We start from the raw sequence: 18,259 nt of genomic DNA, 5'->3' as shown, positions 1-18,259 counted from the left end.
CCAGGGAACCAGTGGGGACAGTCCCACCTCTGCCACCAACTCCCTCAGAGCCTGGGCCAAGGAGCAGCCATCCCACAACTCCTTCCCTGGCACTGCTCACCCCAAGTAACTTAACCTGGAGCCCGACTGAGTTCAGCCCATCCAAACACAGTGGTGGCTCCAGGACATGGGGTGCCCCAAACCCACCTTCTCCCATCCTTCAGCCTTTTACCACGCCCATTGTCACAGAAACTTGCAAACTGCCTGAACCATGCGCTGCATAAGACAAGTGAACTAATTCACGAGCTGAAGTGCTTTTAGAAATTAACCCCAAATGTCTTAGGGTTTCACTGTAGTCTGCTGCACTTTTCAGGTACAAAAAAGGGACTGTCCTTACTATTACTCTTGTTACAGAGAGTGTTATTTTCTTACATGCATGCACAATACAATGTGTACGAATAATTTAACATCGATGTGGGGTTGGATTTTTTTTTTTTTACCTATTTGTATGCAGTAGAAGGCTTGTTGTAGAAGAGTATCTCCTCATACCTGAATATACTGTTAATAAAGAAAAAAGCTAAATTATACATTGCCAACACAAGTGTGAACTGCTCATGAATCTTTCCTTAAAAAGCCATTCAAGCCTGATTATTTTTCTAAGTAACTTCAATTAAATTGAAGAAAGAAAGTTCCTCTCCGTGTGCTTTATTTCTGACTCGTGCTTTCTGGGCTGGGATTTTGATCACAAGTCTTTGCTTTCTCACAAAGGATTATGGTGGTAAGGACAAGCAGAAGACTCAAAATTGTCTACTGCTTTGGAGCAGGAAAGCTAACCTTGTCTACCAACATCCCCTCCTCCCCAAGCTGACAAAGATGAGAGCTCTCGATTTAAGACTGCAGCATTCAGTCTTGAATACAAACCCAGCTGAGGAAATCAGCACCATTAAGTATTTAGGAAAAGCCTACGTTAAGGAAATAGCTCAAGGTCACCAAAACTCAGCTGGGTCTGACTAGCCAAGGTGTCTTCAGGGACAGAGGGGGCTCATGGCTTCCCTGGGTGCCCAGACGTGCAGCCTGGCTTCCTGAGTACAACCACTTTCCTGGTGCCAAACACCTCTGATTTGTTTCCTCTATGGTCTCAATCCAAGGGAGGTCATTAAGGAGGTCTTGATCTAAGTGAATGCTCAGCCTGGCGCAGCCACTGTGCTGACTGCTCTGCCTAACCCAGCAATTTGGCAGTGATCACAGATGCTTCAAAGCAACCCAGCCCCGTTCTGTCAGTGCATGGGGCTAAGGCAGCTGCTGCCATCCACAGCCTCTGCAATGCCCACGACACAGGGATGGATGCCCACTGCTGCCCCAGGACAGCAGAGCTGGTACAGGGGGTGACTGTGGAGCCCGGAGGAATGCCAGGTCCTGCTCAAGCCCTGCAGTTGTACTGGGTGCTGTGTAGGCATGAGCTCTGTCACCAATTCCCAACCTTTCATCTGGATGAAAAAGCATTTCCTTTAGTTCCACCGTAATTTTAAAACTAAAATCTGGGAAGCAAGGAGGGAAAGAGAAAATAAAAATAAAAATCAAGCACATGCAGCCAGAGGCAGAGTGGAAACTGGAGCATCAGCTTCCCAGAGCGCTGCGTAGGGCTGTTCTCGCTGGCTGCACTGCACAGAATTGCACACAAAGCTCCTGGTGGCACACACAAATAGCTCTCCTTTCCAGTACAGCACCTCCCCCTACGCTGCTCCCTTCATGGCACTGCTGGATCCGGCACAGCCTCACTGCTGAACATGGGGGCTTTGTCATGGGGTTGAATGGAGGCAATAATTTCACTCCATGACCCATCCGAGATCAGGCTGGGGAGGCTCTGAGCATCCTGATCTAGCTGAGGGTGTCCCTGTCCTACTCCTCTCCTTCCAGGGTTTAGAACTTAGAGGGCATTTATTAAGAGTGTTTCCTTCAGTAATATGGAAGGACGTAATGCTTTTGCTGTTGCGTCCTAATGGACTTCGCTATTTTACCATAAAAGCAGTACTGCTGTGTACACAATAAGATTTTCTGTATTGCTCCTCCAGCAGATGCTTTTAAGTCTCTCTTTTCCATGTCAGGAAAATTTCTAAAATTAACTCCACAATTATTTTCTTAATGGAAGAAACCTCGATGTCAATGGTGCTGGAGGAGCAGCTGAGGGAAAGCCAGATGAGAAATTAACTCTGTGGAAATATGGAAATGGAAGAATGTTTAAGATGTAAAATCTCTGCCGAAAGCCCTGTGAGTTTCGTTATGAGGTATTCAGAATGAAATGGAAGAGAAGCATTCCTATTACAGCAAAGTGAGCAATGCTGCTTGGCTCATGGCAGCGTGGCTTGGGCTGCCCGGCCAGCCTTTGGCAGGAGGAGGATATAAAGCTACGAATGACCCACACAGAACATGAATGAGCATTTCCATGCTGGGAGATGAGGCCGGGTGATGGCACGCAGGCTCCCTCGCACTTTCTCAGGGCAGAGTTGCACGCTTTGTTTGCAGTGTCGGGATTCCAGCCTCATTTTTCACGAGTGTAAAGATGTCATGTGGAAAGCCCTCAGGTCAGCACTTCTGAAATGATCTCCTGCTTTCAGGTCTGTTGGGAATGGCAGAGGCTCCACTGCCCTGTGGTGCAGCCCCTGTCCCTAGCCCCCAGCTGCCCCTTCCTGTGTTTCCAGCAAGAACTAAGAACATGGAGAGCAGCACCATCTGCATGCTACACTCCCAGAGGGCAGCAAGGTAACGAAGAAAGCAAGCAGATGGTTGAGCTACTCTGCACGGGGCAGAGCAAAGGGTTGGATAAACTGCTGTGCAGACGTTTTTTTTGTCCCAATTTTCTGCAAGAAGTCTTACCCTGCAACCAGTACAAGCCGTACCATGAGCACTGTGGTTGTCCTGCTGGCTGGTCTTCCAGCCATGGGGCTAAGAAAGGTGAAGTACTGCATACTGAGTATACTGTCAGTCCTATCTAGTGCCATATGCAGTTTCATGCCAAGAAATTACGGTCAGGTTTTGCTCTAAGCAAGGATGTTAGTTCTCTCTAAGAGGCTGACACAGTCACCAGTCATTTCAGTCTCGTGCACAGAGTACATAATCAGACACGGTATCTAGCTGAGCTGGGTTTCATGTGTTTTTGGCATGGTTGTCTCACAGTGATTTATAAAACATCCTCAAAAATTTAATCAGCTTTCAACTATGAGCAAAGGCCAGCTGGAAATTAAACCCAGGAATGAGAGTGTTTTTCAGTATCTGAATTCACAGCATTTTAAATCTTTCATTTTGTATAAATGGCATGCAGGGCTTTTTGGCAGGGTTTTGTTTGTTTGCTTTCAAAGGCCTCTATGTCCTTTACTCCAGAGGAGGACCACAGTTTCCGCAGCACTTAGTGCAAAGAAGCAGTCTCAAAGCACTAAGAGTTTAAGTAATTGAGATCTCAAGTGGGAAACAGAGGGAAGAGCGATCAGCTGATCTTTAAACATTAGACAAATACAGTTGATTTGAATCTCCAATTCATCTTACCCTTTTGTTCATGAATTCAGCTAATCTTGGCACCTGCGTTGTCTTCAGATCACTAATGTGGTCAAGTTCAAAGAGTTAACTTCTGTTTTGGAAAACCATCAAATTCCAGAGACACACTTCTATTCTACGTGAAAGCTACCATCCATCTCTCTAGAACTAGAATTAATAGGACATGTCTAATATTTTCCCTTACAAAAACTCCAATGAATAAAAATTGGCTCAGTACTCAGAATGATTGAAATGAAGTATTTAACATTTCTCCAGAACTCTGCAAATAGGTTGTGTCAAGACAGGGACAAACACTCGCTTCAAAGAGAAACTAGAAAATACAGCTGTGCGTGATCAAAAGGCAGCCATGGCAAGAGGATTCTTAGGAAAGCAGCCCACTGGATGATTGCTTTCCAGCTATAAATTGACTTTGTGCGAGTGTTATAGATTGTGATTTTTGGAAAACCATTTAGAATGTCAGTATTACTAGAATGCCGATCTACTTTAGCCAGAACTCAGCAACAACTTCATTAATCAAAACCAGGAGACACCAGAAAAGATGAGTAAACAGACAAATCTTTCTTAATCCTTGTTCATAGTAAAAATTGTAATGTAAATTAGAGAATTTCTAGAGATTAAATTTCAAGGCACTACTAAGAAGTCGATTATTCCCAAAAGATGTCCGGGATTCATCCAGGACTCACTTTCACTAGTAAAAAGATTTAAACATCGAAGGAAAGCACTTCCTTGGCCTCTCAAGACCTTTATCAAATCTTGCAGAGGCAACAAGTCGTCAAAAGAGCAATCTGAAGAATGTTCAGTCACATTAATGGGCTGGTTAAATGAAAGAAGTTTCAAGTATGGTTTGAACTGAGAGACAGAAGCGTAAATAAGCATACGATGAACTCTTCTGCATTTATATTAACAAATAGCAGGACTGAAATACAATAATTTTTTAACTGCAGAAAAAGTAAAGCCCATCCAACATGGGGCTACAGCTTTATTTCCACCTGAGAAACTCACTGTCCTCCAAGCCTGAGGACGATGAATGATTAAGGGCTACTTGACTGCTCTTGGGTGCCCATAGAAAATATGGCATTTTTGCATATTTATTAATATCAAGGGCAAGGAGAGGATAAGTTTTAATCATGTATTACTCCTGTTGTGTTAATATGAGATTTTCTAGAGTATCTTGCACGACATGGTCAAACCTTCATTGAATTCAACACAAACATTTTCTGTTGTGAATATGGGAATGATGCTTTCATGATAAAACATGCCTCTTCTAGTTATTTCCTCCAACTTTCATATATTGAAAGCTGATGTAGAGTATATATGGGAAAACGATGATCCAGAAGATGACGGAGGAACAGACTGACTTGGTTAGGAATGGATTAGAGATCACAGTTAAAACAACATGCTGTATTGCAGAACAGCCTAGCCACAAAGAAAAGAAAAATCCTACTGGAGACTCCTGCTACCTTCAGTAGTGATTCTGAGCAACGTCATGCTCTTCCCTTAGTGGTCTGTAATTTAATTAGCATATTCTATTGCTCTTCTCTGCTTTTCTAAAGAGAATGCCCATTTTACAATAGCAATATTACTGTAATAATGAATTTCAAGCACTCCATTTCACTAGTGCTTCCTAATGTGTGTATTCTGCATTATTCGCATGATGCTCAGAACTGAAGTCAAATAGCAAATCCATTAAAAAGATGATAGGTCTTATTTTGAGGCCTGATTCTTCAAACTCGACTGCATTTATAAAGCTTTAATCCTCATGCCATTTTAATCTTTCTATAAGAGAAGTCTAATTTAGTTGGCAAATTGTAAAAAGAACTGCGACTAATTTGCTGCTCACCAGTTTTTCATCATCAACATTCTGAAAGCCCCAGAGAAATGAATGCATTAGGCACTGGAGTGAAAGAGAAGATCACAAATGTAAGCCCCTCAGATTAATGGAAGATGTATAGCAATGCTGAAAAATTCAAAATGTTGATCTACATAGGTTAAAAGAAGCACCCTCCCCTGTGTTAATTGGCATAATAAGCCTGCAGAACTATCCTGGCTACTTTAAAATAAACGGGAGTGGTTCAGTAACTCAGTAGGTAGGGAAAGATCATTTCAAATCACTACACAAAAAAAGAAAATTAAAAAAATATATATGGTTGTAAAAGCATGAACAAGGAGGTGTTACAAAAGAAGGAAAATGAGTGCTCACCCGTCTCTGAAGAACTAGGTTCACAGGCAAGGAACATCATGTAGCAATCAAAACCTTCCCACATCATAGATTATTTATTCCTTGCCCTTCAAGATGTGTATTTCTTCTGTTCAAATTTCACTGGATTTGTCCCATGTGATTTCTTCCCCAGTCCAAACACTCACCTATTTGCCACCAGGCTACAACACCAGTTGTTGCTAATTTACCATGGAAATATTGAACACAGTACGGCTCACGCCATAGCCAAACACCACGGTGCCCTCGTGCATCATATAAGCACAGATCACAAGTATCTCAAGAAATTTTAATTCTTAAGAAATTTGCAATTCGTTTAAAAGGGCTTTAAAATCCAGTAACTCTAATGAGAAAAGCATTTGAAATAGTAATTTAGTTGATTCAGATGACAGTTCTATCAGAATAAAAATTCTTGTATCTAAGTCTGTACCAAAAACAAACAGCCATGAATGAAAATAGATAATTAAAAAACAAAGAGTTAACACCTTGTCCATTTTAAACAATTTAATTGGAGCATTTCCTGCAGTGCTACATACAACTATTTTAAATAACATTAAAAGAAACTAAGAGGAGTCAGAGAAGTCGAATTTAGAAAGATTCATCTTTCACATAAAAAAAGACATAATACATATGATTCATTCAAACAACTATGTCATTTAGCTCTAAGAAAAAGCTCAAATAATTTTTAAATGAGGGTGCTAAGTCAGGCATCTAAATCCATGTCTAGGCACTGAATAGCTGGTTTAATTTTCAGAATTACACTTTCAATTTCCGCAGAGTTTAAGGTGACCTACATCTATAGAAGCCCCATTAACGCTTATGCACTTAATTAACTTAATTCATCTGAGTAGGTCCATCAAATTAAAAGGGACAATTTATATCCCTAAATTGCAGGACTCATGTTTACAGATTCACAACTTATGCTGATATGTGGATTCTGTGGTCTAACTTAAGTCTCAAAATTAAGAACTTTTGGTCATACCATTTAAAATCTGAGTTATGGAATTATGCATTCATGATGTATGCTGTAGTCTTTAAAAAACACATGCCATGAGGAATTCCCAGTATAAACCAGAGCAATTAGTGTATTTTTTCAAAGTTGTCTTCATGATCAATGCATTATTTGAAATACCACGGTATAGAAATACGAGAAATCATTCAGAAGCTGTCATTCCTTATGAACAATATTACTTCTAGAGTTTGAAAGCAGGAATCCTGCTCTGGAATTTCAGAAGTTTATGTGACTTCCTAAGTGACTAAAATAGCAACATAATCTTTTATACTCCAAGTTTTGGTCAGGGATAAGCATTTGTGTTTGAATCACCTTGAAATACTTCCTTCAAGTCAGGATACTGGCCATCACAACTGTTAATATCAGTTAGTGAGACTTTTTTCAGTTACTAAATGAAAAGACACTTTCCAGCACAAGGAGTTTCAATAATTCATCCATTATTATTGATCAGGTCACTCTCACATTATGAGCCTTCACTACACTCTTGTTCTAATAAATTACATCAGTAAAATAATTAGGTTGCTTTTTTTAGCAGAAAGAAAAAGGGCTCAGTCCTGCAGACACTTTTGAAGTGTCTGATTTTATAAATGATGATAGTCATATTAGTATACATGAAACTTGTGACAAAACATTTAAACAATCAGGGTACAAATCACTGTAACAGCTATTATTCATACCAAGTCTGCAGCGGTCAGAGTTACGGCACTGAAATTGCAAGATAAGAATGCATCGACTAATCAGATCTATGAAAGAGAACTCATCCGAGGTCTCCAAACCACGTCTGTGGGAAGATGAGAACACAAACCCACTTTATATTAGGGAAGAAAAACAAGGTAAGCCACTGATGGTTTTGTACCCTCTTCTTTGTCACCACTGAATGAGAAACGAAGAGATTGTTCTGGTTTGCACTAACAGGTAAGAAACAGTTCTTTTAAAAGACCAGACCTATTAAAAATGAAGAACTTGATAAAGGATTGATGTTTCCTTCATTGTATCTACTCAGATCTTTTCAGCTAGCAGCCATCCACCTTGTTTTCAGTCTAAGGGTCTCGAATCTCCTCCTAGATACATCTTTTTTAATCAAACCAAACCAAACCAAAATGATTAAGGCTGTTTCGTATCTGAGTCGATTTAGACAAAACGGAACCACCAATTTGAGGACCATCAAGTGGAATGATTGCTCATCTAAATATTCCAGGAAAAGTCATTGCGTCCATTGAAACAATTAGTCTCCGACATCACCATCTCTGTCACCTATGAGCCACAGAAAATGAAAACCTACAGCTAATAAGGCAGTTCCAAGCAGATCTCCCAGTGCGGTAAGATAAGGGATAGAAAAACTGTCGGGATCCTTTCCTTTTTTCCAGAAGTGGTGCACCATCCAGTCAGCAATCCATAACAGAGTAAACACCTACGGAACAACAAACAACCCAAATCTGTATTATTCTCGCTTGAATTACACCGAAAAAGAGCCAACAGACAACAACATTTTAGTACTCAGCAATATTGTATGTGAATGCTTTTGAAAAATATAAACAATCAATGTGAATTAATTTTAGATTGAAACTACATAACAGTGGGGATAGAGACATTTATCCAACTTCTCCTAGAAAACCTAGAAAACCCAGATGAGAGCACTCAACACAGCCATTGCTCTTTGTTTCCATAAATCTAGATCAGAGATGAAATCAGACATGCTATGAAGAATATGTGGTCAAATTAAGAACAACTCCATCTGGATCATCTGAAACACCGAGAATGACCTAGGCACTACTTTTGTGCAGGAAATACCAATTTCAGCTCTTCTGTATGAGGCACACCTGCAATATGTATTATGAAACTGTCACTCCACACTGAAATTGTCCCAAAGATTCATCCCCAGCTGTGAATGTTGAACATTCTAGAGGTTTGATTTTAATATCAAGGGTATGCATAATTATTAATCCAGTTTTATAAAAGAATTCTTTTAATGTTACACAGCTGTATGGTAAGAGATTCTGGTTCAGTGGAATCATGTGGTGTGACATGGCACAAGATGAATGGAGAAACGGCCACTAACTGAGCTTCCATTTCTTGTGTCCTCTAAAGAGCTGCTTAAACTGAGATAAACCTATTTTAGTCATTTTAGTTCATCATATCTTTAGCAAGGGTAAACTTATAGAGTTATTACCATATTCATTTTCAGAAAGTCTTACAATGTTCATATAGAAGGACAGTAACAAAAATAGTGGTAGGTAGAAGATTCACATTTTATTCCATAAATGATCAATTCTTGGAATTAAAAACATGTTTATATATACATGCATTTGATTAATGAAATACTGAAATGATATTTGCCAGATACTTCCTCATAATGCAAAATACAGTAAAATAAATGTCAAATTAAAAACAAAAACAAACAAAAAAAACCCAACCTTTTAAACAAGTCCAAATATTCAATCTTTGCTGTGCCAAAGTATGTCTTAAAACACAAACCCAAATTTCTAATTACAAAAAAAAAAAGGGGGGGGGAGAGCAGGAAAAAGGAAGAGTATTTGCTTAATGAAAAATGCATGGCTTATTTATATAAACATATCTTCTGAAAAAGGAACTGTGTAGTCTAAGCTAATTATGCAAGTCCTAGGTGCGCTGACTGGAATCCAAACAAATATATTTAAAGCAGATGTTTTCTTTGGAAAACTATCAGATTCTTTGAGTCGGCTCCTTCTTCTAACATGGACAAGAAGAGGTCTGTTTATAAAAGATACTGTAGGGTAACATCGCCTACAGGATGAACACAATATTCTGTAGTGCTTCATAGCTACAGTAGCTCTGCATGTTCTATTAGAAGACGAGAGCTTCCACTGCAAAAGTAATTCGTATTTCACAATCATTTAGACATGACATACACAGTCCACATTAAATGAAAGTATATATTTTTGTCTTTTAAAAATAATGACAAGAAATCTTCTAATTTGCCCATATAGTTTTGACACTAAAGCAACTGACTTTGACTGTTCTGAAAAACAGGTAATTTGGAAATTCAGTTTTGTGAACCTTCCCAAATAATTGCTTTTGGCATATTAGCTTATAGGCATATAACACAAATTACAACAAACTTGTCTTCCGTAGTAGGAAAAAAGTTATAAACCATTGTGTTAACTGATGAATGTAAGAGCAGATGATGGCAATCAGGACACGGTGCTTACAGGATACGTTATGAGACTGCAGTCTACCAGCCTTTATTTTGAGGAAGGAATAATACTATTATCAAGAATTTCCACACCTAGAGGCTCACTAACATTTAGGAATTATGCCGATCTGGTTTTGAAATGCAAGCAGTCGGTAAGAAATACACGGCCTCAGTAGTTGTTGAAAGATAGAAGTCAATCAACGTTACTTACATTTTTAATAAGATTTTGCTTCTTATCAAAGTTAAGAGGTGGAAAGTAAAGTCATCAATTGACAATTTTTGACAACAATAAGAAAAAGCCCTACTATGAGTTTACTGAGGTTTTTTTTTTGAAAGTAAGACAATTCATGCATTTAAAGTGATAAGAAAATTCACGTGCAAAGATCACAGGTAAAATAAAAGGAGAAGTGTAAAGGAGAGCAAAGACTAAAAAAAAAGGAAAGGTTTATTTGGCAGAGGTAGAAACTTATCTAAGACATCTTAAGACAGTTCAGTGGCACAGCGCTTCTCACTTGCTGGGATTTGTCAGTGACCTATACTCATTTCAGCAAATCCATGCATATGGCATAGTAGTGTAAAAAAAAAGAGAAAAAAAAAGAATTAAAAGAAATATATAGTAGTGGACTTTTGAAACAGAACCATAGGAATTCTTCAGGTTTAAGGAATGTAAAAAATAGTACCCATATACATGGGTTGCTCCAAAAGTAATGCCTCCTATTTATTTCCATGGAAAATTAAACATGAATGAAGAGCACAATAACACTATTTGACAGAGCAAATTCTCATTTAACACAACTCTTTTTAAACACAGTCACCACCATCAGCTGTGCATTTTTGCCAGTGATGAACAAGAGCCTGCACCAGTGGAGGTGAACCATTGTCACCACTGTTGAAACACACCTCCTACAGCCTGTAGAACTCTGCTCACATCCACTGTTTGGTCTCCATAAATGTTCAGTAAGCGTCACTGAATGTCGGTGGGTGCCATTTTTTTTCTGCATGCAGGAATCCAATGACACCTTTGCTCCATACACCTTTGCTCCATACACACTTCCATGTCAGATGCCATTCTGTCAGACTGTCCCTCTGCTGCCATCTGTTGCACAGCAACAAAATGTAATGAAGGTTCTGCCTCTACTGCCATCCTACCAACATCCAACTCTGACATTATGGGCCAACATCAGAAAATAGGAGGAATTTATTTTAGAACTGACCCTGTATAATTATTACTGAAAACCTCCAGTTAAGGATTTCTAAATGTGTCCTGACTGACATTCTCATCTGAGTTACAGTTTAGGTTTTTAGTGGTTTTGATCCTTCATTAAGTTAATGATAAAATCACATATTTCTCAGATTTTAAATAGCTTTGGGTATCTTAATTCAAAACTAAGAAGTAACTGTAAAGCACTGAGTACATTTAGACTGAACTCACTTGCTGAATCTCCACTGTCTACAGACAAATGAGCAGGGTCTACATAGGTCACATGTCCAGGGAAACAACTCATTATCTATCTTTTCCAAACACGCAATCACTTCCTTCAGCAGCTGGCTGTAAAATACCCTACAGTTCTCTCTTGCTATTGGTATTTTAGTCATCTTGAGGTTTGGAACCACTGATTTAATTTCTTTGGTAGCTAATGTAGATAACTTGCAGAAGATCCAGCCCTCTTGTTAGACAACATCTTGCTTTTCCAACAACACTCATCAATAACGAACACACTTCACTAGCCTTCTGTCCTTCTGGACACTATCCAAGCACATAAACAGATATAGCAAGGAGTTTTGGCACATCTATACATAAAAGTCTCACCACTTTAACTTAAATCAGTTTCCAAGCTGATTTAGGACTTTGGCTAATGAAATTTGGAAACTCCTGATGCAGCCAATTAAGACGTTATAGATTCCAACAGTCTTTTAGAAACTACTGCCACCATATTGAGGTTACTAAAAGGCAACACATATGTCTGTGTCTGACACTCCTTTTTCAGCCTTACACAGCAGACTGGCATTACAGTGTCAATGATGGTGGTGGTGTGCTTGTAAAGTGGACTGTAGTCAGGCACAAACATGTGTCCTGCTACATGTCATTCTAGGGACTGAAGAGTAGGTCAGGAAAGAATGAAAAGAATGGGCTGAAGAAAGAGAGTGCCATCATCAACTAACCAAAATGGTTGCTCTTTGCCATTTCATGGACAGTCTATGACATAAAGCCTAAGAAAACTGCTATGAGGCAGTTTTGCATTGTTTCCCTCTAACTCTGTAGTAAATATTTTGGGAGCAAGGACAGAAGTCTATCCGCAAAATGAAGATTCTGTTAACACTCATTCAATTCCTAACAGAAAACCTTTATGCTGCATGTATACAGGCAATATGTATAATTACTTGCTTTCTGTCTCAAGTGTACAACTCTGGTACCTAAGCACTTAGCGTAACATAAGCTTATGTAAGACTAATGCCTCATTTAAGTAAATACAGACCATTTTAGCTGAAGGTGTTTCTAAATCAATATAATTGTATCAATGTAACTATTTGTGAATTAACTTTTATTTTTTTTTATTTTGATTTCACAGTTTAAATCCAAATTCTGCAGACAGTCTTGCTTTCTCAGTAGCTTTGTCAGACATCCTGTGATCAAGGCAGTCCTAACTTCAGGGTGTTTTCTGGTCTGAATTAGGAGGGCAACACATTAAGCCTTCAGGGTATGCTCAGGCTACAGTAGCTTAACACAACTCAGTGTGTTATCCTACCTACACAACCTCACAGAGGCAAAAATGATATATCTTGCTGATGATTTTGTACTGAATCTGACAAGTCTATTTCTCATGCTGCAGTGAAAAAGCACTGAAAATGCTGGACTGTCCAAGTTCGAGCCTTAGATTCCATATTGACTTGAATCATGAAGTCTTTGTAACAATTAAATCCTCTACATTTGGGAAGTCACCTTTCCTATCAGAAAAAGCAATTTTTAAAATGCAACGATGTCTTCTCTATGTACACAATCCTCCTTATTTTGGTGTAATGTACAGAAATGCTAAGTCATGGCCTGAAGCAGTGACTGAGCACCTCGTGGGAAGGCAGGGCCAACTCAGGGGAGCTCAGGTGCACACAATGCACCTGAATGACCGAAAGGGGTGGAGCCAGGATCCACCCCTTTCCAGACCTCATTTAAAGGTTGGAAGTGGGAGTATCTTGCTGGAGGTCCCTGCCTCCTAGAGGTCTTCTAGGAGGTTTTGTGGTTTTTTTCCCCTTTGTTTTTGTGACTGTGGCTGCTCCATTAGGGCTTGTTCTTGTTTGCTGCAGCCTAGGATTGTGCCACCCTGCACTGTTGCTGTGCTTTCCATCACATTATATCACTACAATGCCCCATGATTTATTTTTTCCCATTGAAGGGACTTGCATTGTAATTAGAGCCCTTAGACTATTGAGAAGTCCAAAACATTTCTAACATGAACAGAAAGTCACCGTGAGCACTGCTGATTCTTGGTTTTCTATTGCCCAAACACACCTGAGGCACTGCAGAGGTTGCTTCCCAGGAGCAGACACCTGATCTTTATTGCATAAGGACAACCGCATTTTAGAATTACTAATTTGCCCGGTAATAGTTCTGGGAACCTCCTATTGTTTGTTTATTCCCCAAGTATTTAATGTAACTGTGTGCTCAGATTTGGTTAGGAGGTGTGAAAATTCCTCTGAGGGCGTTTTACTGGCTCAGAGAGAACATTAAGAACAGAGGCTGCCTTTGAGTGCTCAGAGAAGCGTGCCAGGACTGATGGCAGTTGCAGAGCTGCTCTCATTCTGCTGCAGGTTGACAAGACAGAAGGTGAAACTCTGCTTAGTGCAATCTTCATACAATAAAAAAAAATACTTGCAAGCTAGAGGAGGAGGACAGTTTTTAATTAATATATTCTTTGTTATTCCAAGACAGATTGTAATCTCATGCAGCATACTGCTGTATTTTCGTAACATTTTCAAGAAAATAACATTCCTCTTCAAAAGATACCACTCATTAAATTTAACCCTCACTTAAAATCAATACACTGGTTTAATTAGTGCACAATGGCTTGCCCAGTATGTTGCATTATGTGAAGTACCGTACATAATTATGGGTATCTTGTACATAGGTGATCTTCCTCAAAACATTTTTAATTTTTTTTTCTTGTGCTGCTATTTATAAACACGTGGAAGACTCAAGCATGAAAATTTCAAATACAGATTAATATAAATGTGTGCAATTTTCCTCATGCTTATGAAGTTCTAGTCTTACTGAAATTAAAGTAATTTTTGCCTTGGATTTCAACAGAACCAAATTACAAATTTATTTTAAGAACATTTGAAGAATACGCATTTTACTACAAGATAAAAAAACAATGACTGTGCTGTTAAAGTTAAGGAAATTAAATAAAAACAAACTAAAACAGTTTCTGGATTTTCTTATGTCTAGAAACCCTGAGTTGTTTTGTTAGGAGAGAATCAGATAGAAAAATTGCAGACCACAGTACTGGCTACTCATATAATTTAAAATATCTCACTTAAAAGGTTTTTTTTCTTTTAGAAACAGCTGCCTATCCAGTGAACCTTTACTTTGTTTTACTACAAAGTTTGGGGTTAATAATAAATAAATCATGCCATTGCTAATTGTACGTCATAATAATAACTTATTTACTGTAAGTATTTCAATTATATGACATTCAAGAGACTGACTATCTGAGTACAGGTAGGAAGAGAGTAAAGATGGTGCCAGGTATTGGTGCCGTAAAACTTTATAGAGCAGTGCAAATGAATTCTGTTTTATCATTTTGGGAAGTTTACAGGCAACCTGAAAAACTCTTTTTAAAATGCCACATAGAAAAATTCATACTTACATTTCAAATTTACTGCAGACAATGTGGAATAACAAACTAACTAAGAAATAGACAAAGTCATGATTAAAGCTTTTATGTTAAGTTTTCCTTAATTTATTCCAGCTTACTATAACGCTTCTATTTTCATCATTTCTATACCTTCTTTGTCTACATTTTAAACATCAGAAATAAAACATAAATCTTGAAGCCAATTAAAAAAACTATTTTAATCCACTCTATAATATGTAAGGCCTGAGTACAAATAGTTCAGTTCCTTTTAGAACTGAGAAATGTACAGTCATACAACTCCAGGAGGGAAGTTCATCAGACTGAGAGGTAAATAAAATATTTTCAAATGTAAGGGTTAATGCAAGAATACTCTCAGATAATTTTAAGTCTGCTATAATCACAGGTATGCAAAACCACAATAACCACTACTACAAAAATGTTAGAATAATGAAAATAGGGAAAAGAATCTAGTTAAATATTTTCAGAAGGTGTCAAAAAACATGGGGTTCCAAATTGTAAATCTGTCAAGACCTTTAAGAATTTATAGTGTGCAATACCATTACTTGGTTTCAAATCCCAAATTGCCTGCTGTAGCTAAAGACAGAAGGTAAAGAGGGAAAAATAATCTATTAAAGTAATAGGGGAAAAAAGAACCTGTATGTCTGCTTTTCTACATGAAAAATTAAGAAAATTGGATGTGGACTTAGACTTCAAAGGAGATACATGACTCTAAAATTGAATACACTGATCAGACCTTAAATTCACAGAAATTAACTTTGCTCACGTATTTGTTCCAGCACTGGGCCTGAACAACCATGTGATCTGAAAGCCCTACCCTAATGCCTCAACTTTGAACTTCCCCATTTCTTCCATCTTACCCTATCTTTTGCTTCAGAAGAAAAGGTTTGTAGCCCTGGACATATTATGACTGTAGATCTGTGAACATATGGATTTCATATGTTCATATGGATTTACCTGTGTGACCTGGTGTAGGGAACCTGCCTTGGCAAGAGGGGCTGGACTCCATGATCTCTTGAGGTCCCTTCCAACCCCTATTTTTCTATGGTTCTATGGTTCTATATGGATTTGTCTTGAGCTTGACTCCCATTTGAAGTCTCTGAAATCTATTATTGGCTGAAATCACACTTCAGTCCTATCTACAGTAAAGGCACTAACAGGGACTCTATCACCCCTCAACTGTTTTCATCAAGCTTATAGGGATCTCATATCACTCAGAATGAATGGTATTACTTCCTTGGGAGAACACAGTGTCGTGCAAGTGGTAAGGCTGGAAACTAGGAATGGCACAGAAGAGGAAAATGGAAAGTAATAGTTCTGTAACTTTTACCATGACATTCTTAGATCCAAAATGCGGAACTTTTGAAGTAAAGTTCTACAAAAATGAGCAAAAAATTCTCATAAAATTAAACTAGTAGCAGTCTTCAAGACCTATCGTTATTGAAATTGCAGTGCAATAAACACAGACAATTCAGAACATTAAAATCATGATTTTTTTCAAGGACTTATTGGTGATAATGCTATTAGTGTTTTAAAACTAAGTTGGTCACATTTTAGAGACACTATATATATACTGAATGTGTGGATATTTCCATCGTATTTTGATTGTGTAATGTGAACATTTTACTTTTTTTAAAGTACAATGAAAACATTCCAGTTAATTCAGCCAAGTTTTAGCTAAAAAAATGGCAGTGGATTCAGTAATAATATTTCATTTTATACTACTAATTTCTAGGAGAAATTGTTTCTTATGAAGATGTTAATATTTCAAAAGGCATCTTTCATAGACTCACACTGCTGAGGTGTGGACAGACCACTAGACAGTGGTCCACAAAATAATGTGGCAATGTTTGACAATTAATGCAATTATAATTGCTTGTACATTGATCACTGATCCGTGTTAGACTAACTTTAATTAAAAATTCACCAAGTGATAACACTCCCATCTACTACCCTTTTAACTGCATTAACTAAAACAAATCCTGAATCACTTTAAGAAACCACTGTGGGAAATTTCTTTGAGAGTTTTCTTGATGTATTCATTATTCATAAATACTACTTTTCCATCTCTCCATTTCCCCTCCAGTTGATTATAATGATGGGGGTTTTAGATGCAATGGTGCCAAGAAACACGCGAAAGAGAACGTGCAAAATGCATTGCTGGGAAGTAATGTAGTCAAGTATCTTCTGAAAAGCACTTACAATAAGGATACATGTCTGCAAGCTGTATGCACGTGGAGATAATTAGTTGCTTTGTAACTGTGCTGAAAGCCTGTAATAACACATCTCCTCTTTCACTTATTCATGAGATTTCAGAATTCAGATAATACAGTATTTCCTTCAAGAATTTAATTTTAGGTATGTGAGCATTTTTGAATTGTATTTTTTCTTACCTGTAGCAGAGCTGCAAACAAATATACTGCAATGAAGATTGGAGTTAAGGAAGTATGGCCACTTTTCATTAAATGGATGGTGTACAAGAAAATTAGATGACCAGGAATCACCAGAAGAAGCAGAACTTGAGCTGATTTGTTATTTACTCCTACAATAATTAAAAAATATATCAAAGAATTATTAAAGCTTTTCAATTTCTGTATCATCTTCTTATTTATTTTAATGTAGAAAGAAGTTTTGTCATTCCACAGCAGTGGCAACTGTGGAACAGCATGCACTATTTTCCACTAAAACAATCCTTGAGGTTTTACACATGGGGAAAAAAAAGTTGTCCCTATGTCTGCTGGCAAAGTTAAACAAAGCTTTTCCAGAAGAAGGTGAGAGCTGTGTGCTTTCAATCAGTGCATTTCATACAACCATTTGTGTTCTGTACTTAAGTAATATCTAGTTCTTTTGGAGCTCCAGTGACCCCCTAGAGCCTTCATAGGAAAGAGAACATCTTGAACACCATATTCAAGCCATCATCAAAAGTATCTCATATTTACAAAAAATCAACACTACTTCACGTGCCCCAATGCATTTCATAAATATGAGAGTGTAATACATGCAATTAGATGTCAAATTTTTCTACAGTTACTACATTACTAGGAAAGAGGGAAGTATGGAGAAGAAATGAGCTGTGAAGAAAGAATGTAAGAAGAAAATGGCAAAGGAATGGAAAACAGGGACTAGGTTAGTAACCATGTTACATAAAAAGTTTGATCCTAAGACTGATTTGAACTCTGGAGTTAAATGACAATGGCTAGAATGGAAACAAGGGAAGATAAAAATTCTTCTAAGTGGGTATCATCAGTGCTCTGCCTGGTTGGTCCCTGTCTTTGCCTCCAGCCAGAGGTACGCTTTTCTCCCTCATACTCCCTACCTATCACCTCCTGCAAGCTATTGCTTGTGATTCTTATGAGTAAATAGCTGCAGGCAAAGGAAACTGCCAGGGCTTTGCTGCCTTTGAATTGCCTTTGAGTGTCTTGCTGGGGGTACAGTCATGCAGGGAGGAAAAGAGGAAATATAAG

General features: G+C 38.1%; 1 protein-coding gene across 1 annotated transcript in view; it reads right to left on the bottom strand.

Moving 5' to 3' along the window:
- Positions 1 to 7,578: 7,578 nt before the first annotated feature.
- The window catches only part of SLC41A2 (solute carrier family 41 member 2), a 44,620-nt gene continuing 33,939 nt past the window's right edge, over positions 7,579 to 18,259 (bottom strand). The window contains exons 10-11 of the mRNA XM_065743117.1: positions 17,189 to 17,337; positions 7,579 to 8,166 (exon numbers count right to left, since the gene is read on the bottom strand). Of these exons, the coding sequence (XP_065599189.1) occupies positions 7,981 to 8,166; positions 17,189 to 17,337 (335 nt within the window). The 3' untranslated portion in view covers positions 7,579 to 7,980. The remainder of the gene's footprint in view (positions 8,167 to 17,188; positions 17,338 to 18,259) is intronic.

The sequence above is a fragment of the Cyrtonyx montezumae genome, unplaced genomic scaffold (genome assembly GCF_038088225.1).
Source record: "Cyrtonyx montezumae isolate F1298 unplaced genomic scaffold, pur_monq_1.0 scaffold_3, whole genome shotgun sequence".
In the NCBI taxonomy this organism is placed as follows: domain Eukaryota; kingdom Metazoa; phylum Chordata; class Aves; order Galliformes; family Odontophoridae; genus Cyrtonyx; species Cyrtonyx montezumae.
The sequence above is the reverse complement of the archived record's forward strand: the minus strand, read 5'-3'. Positions and strand labels throughout refer to the sequence as shown.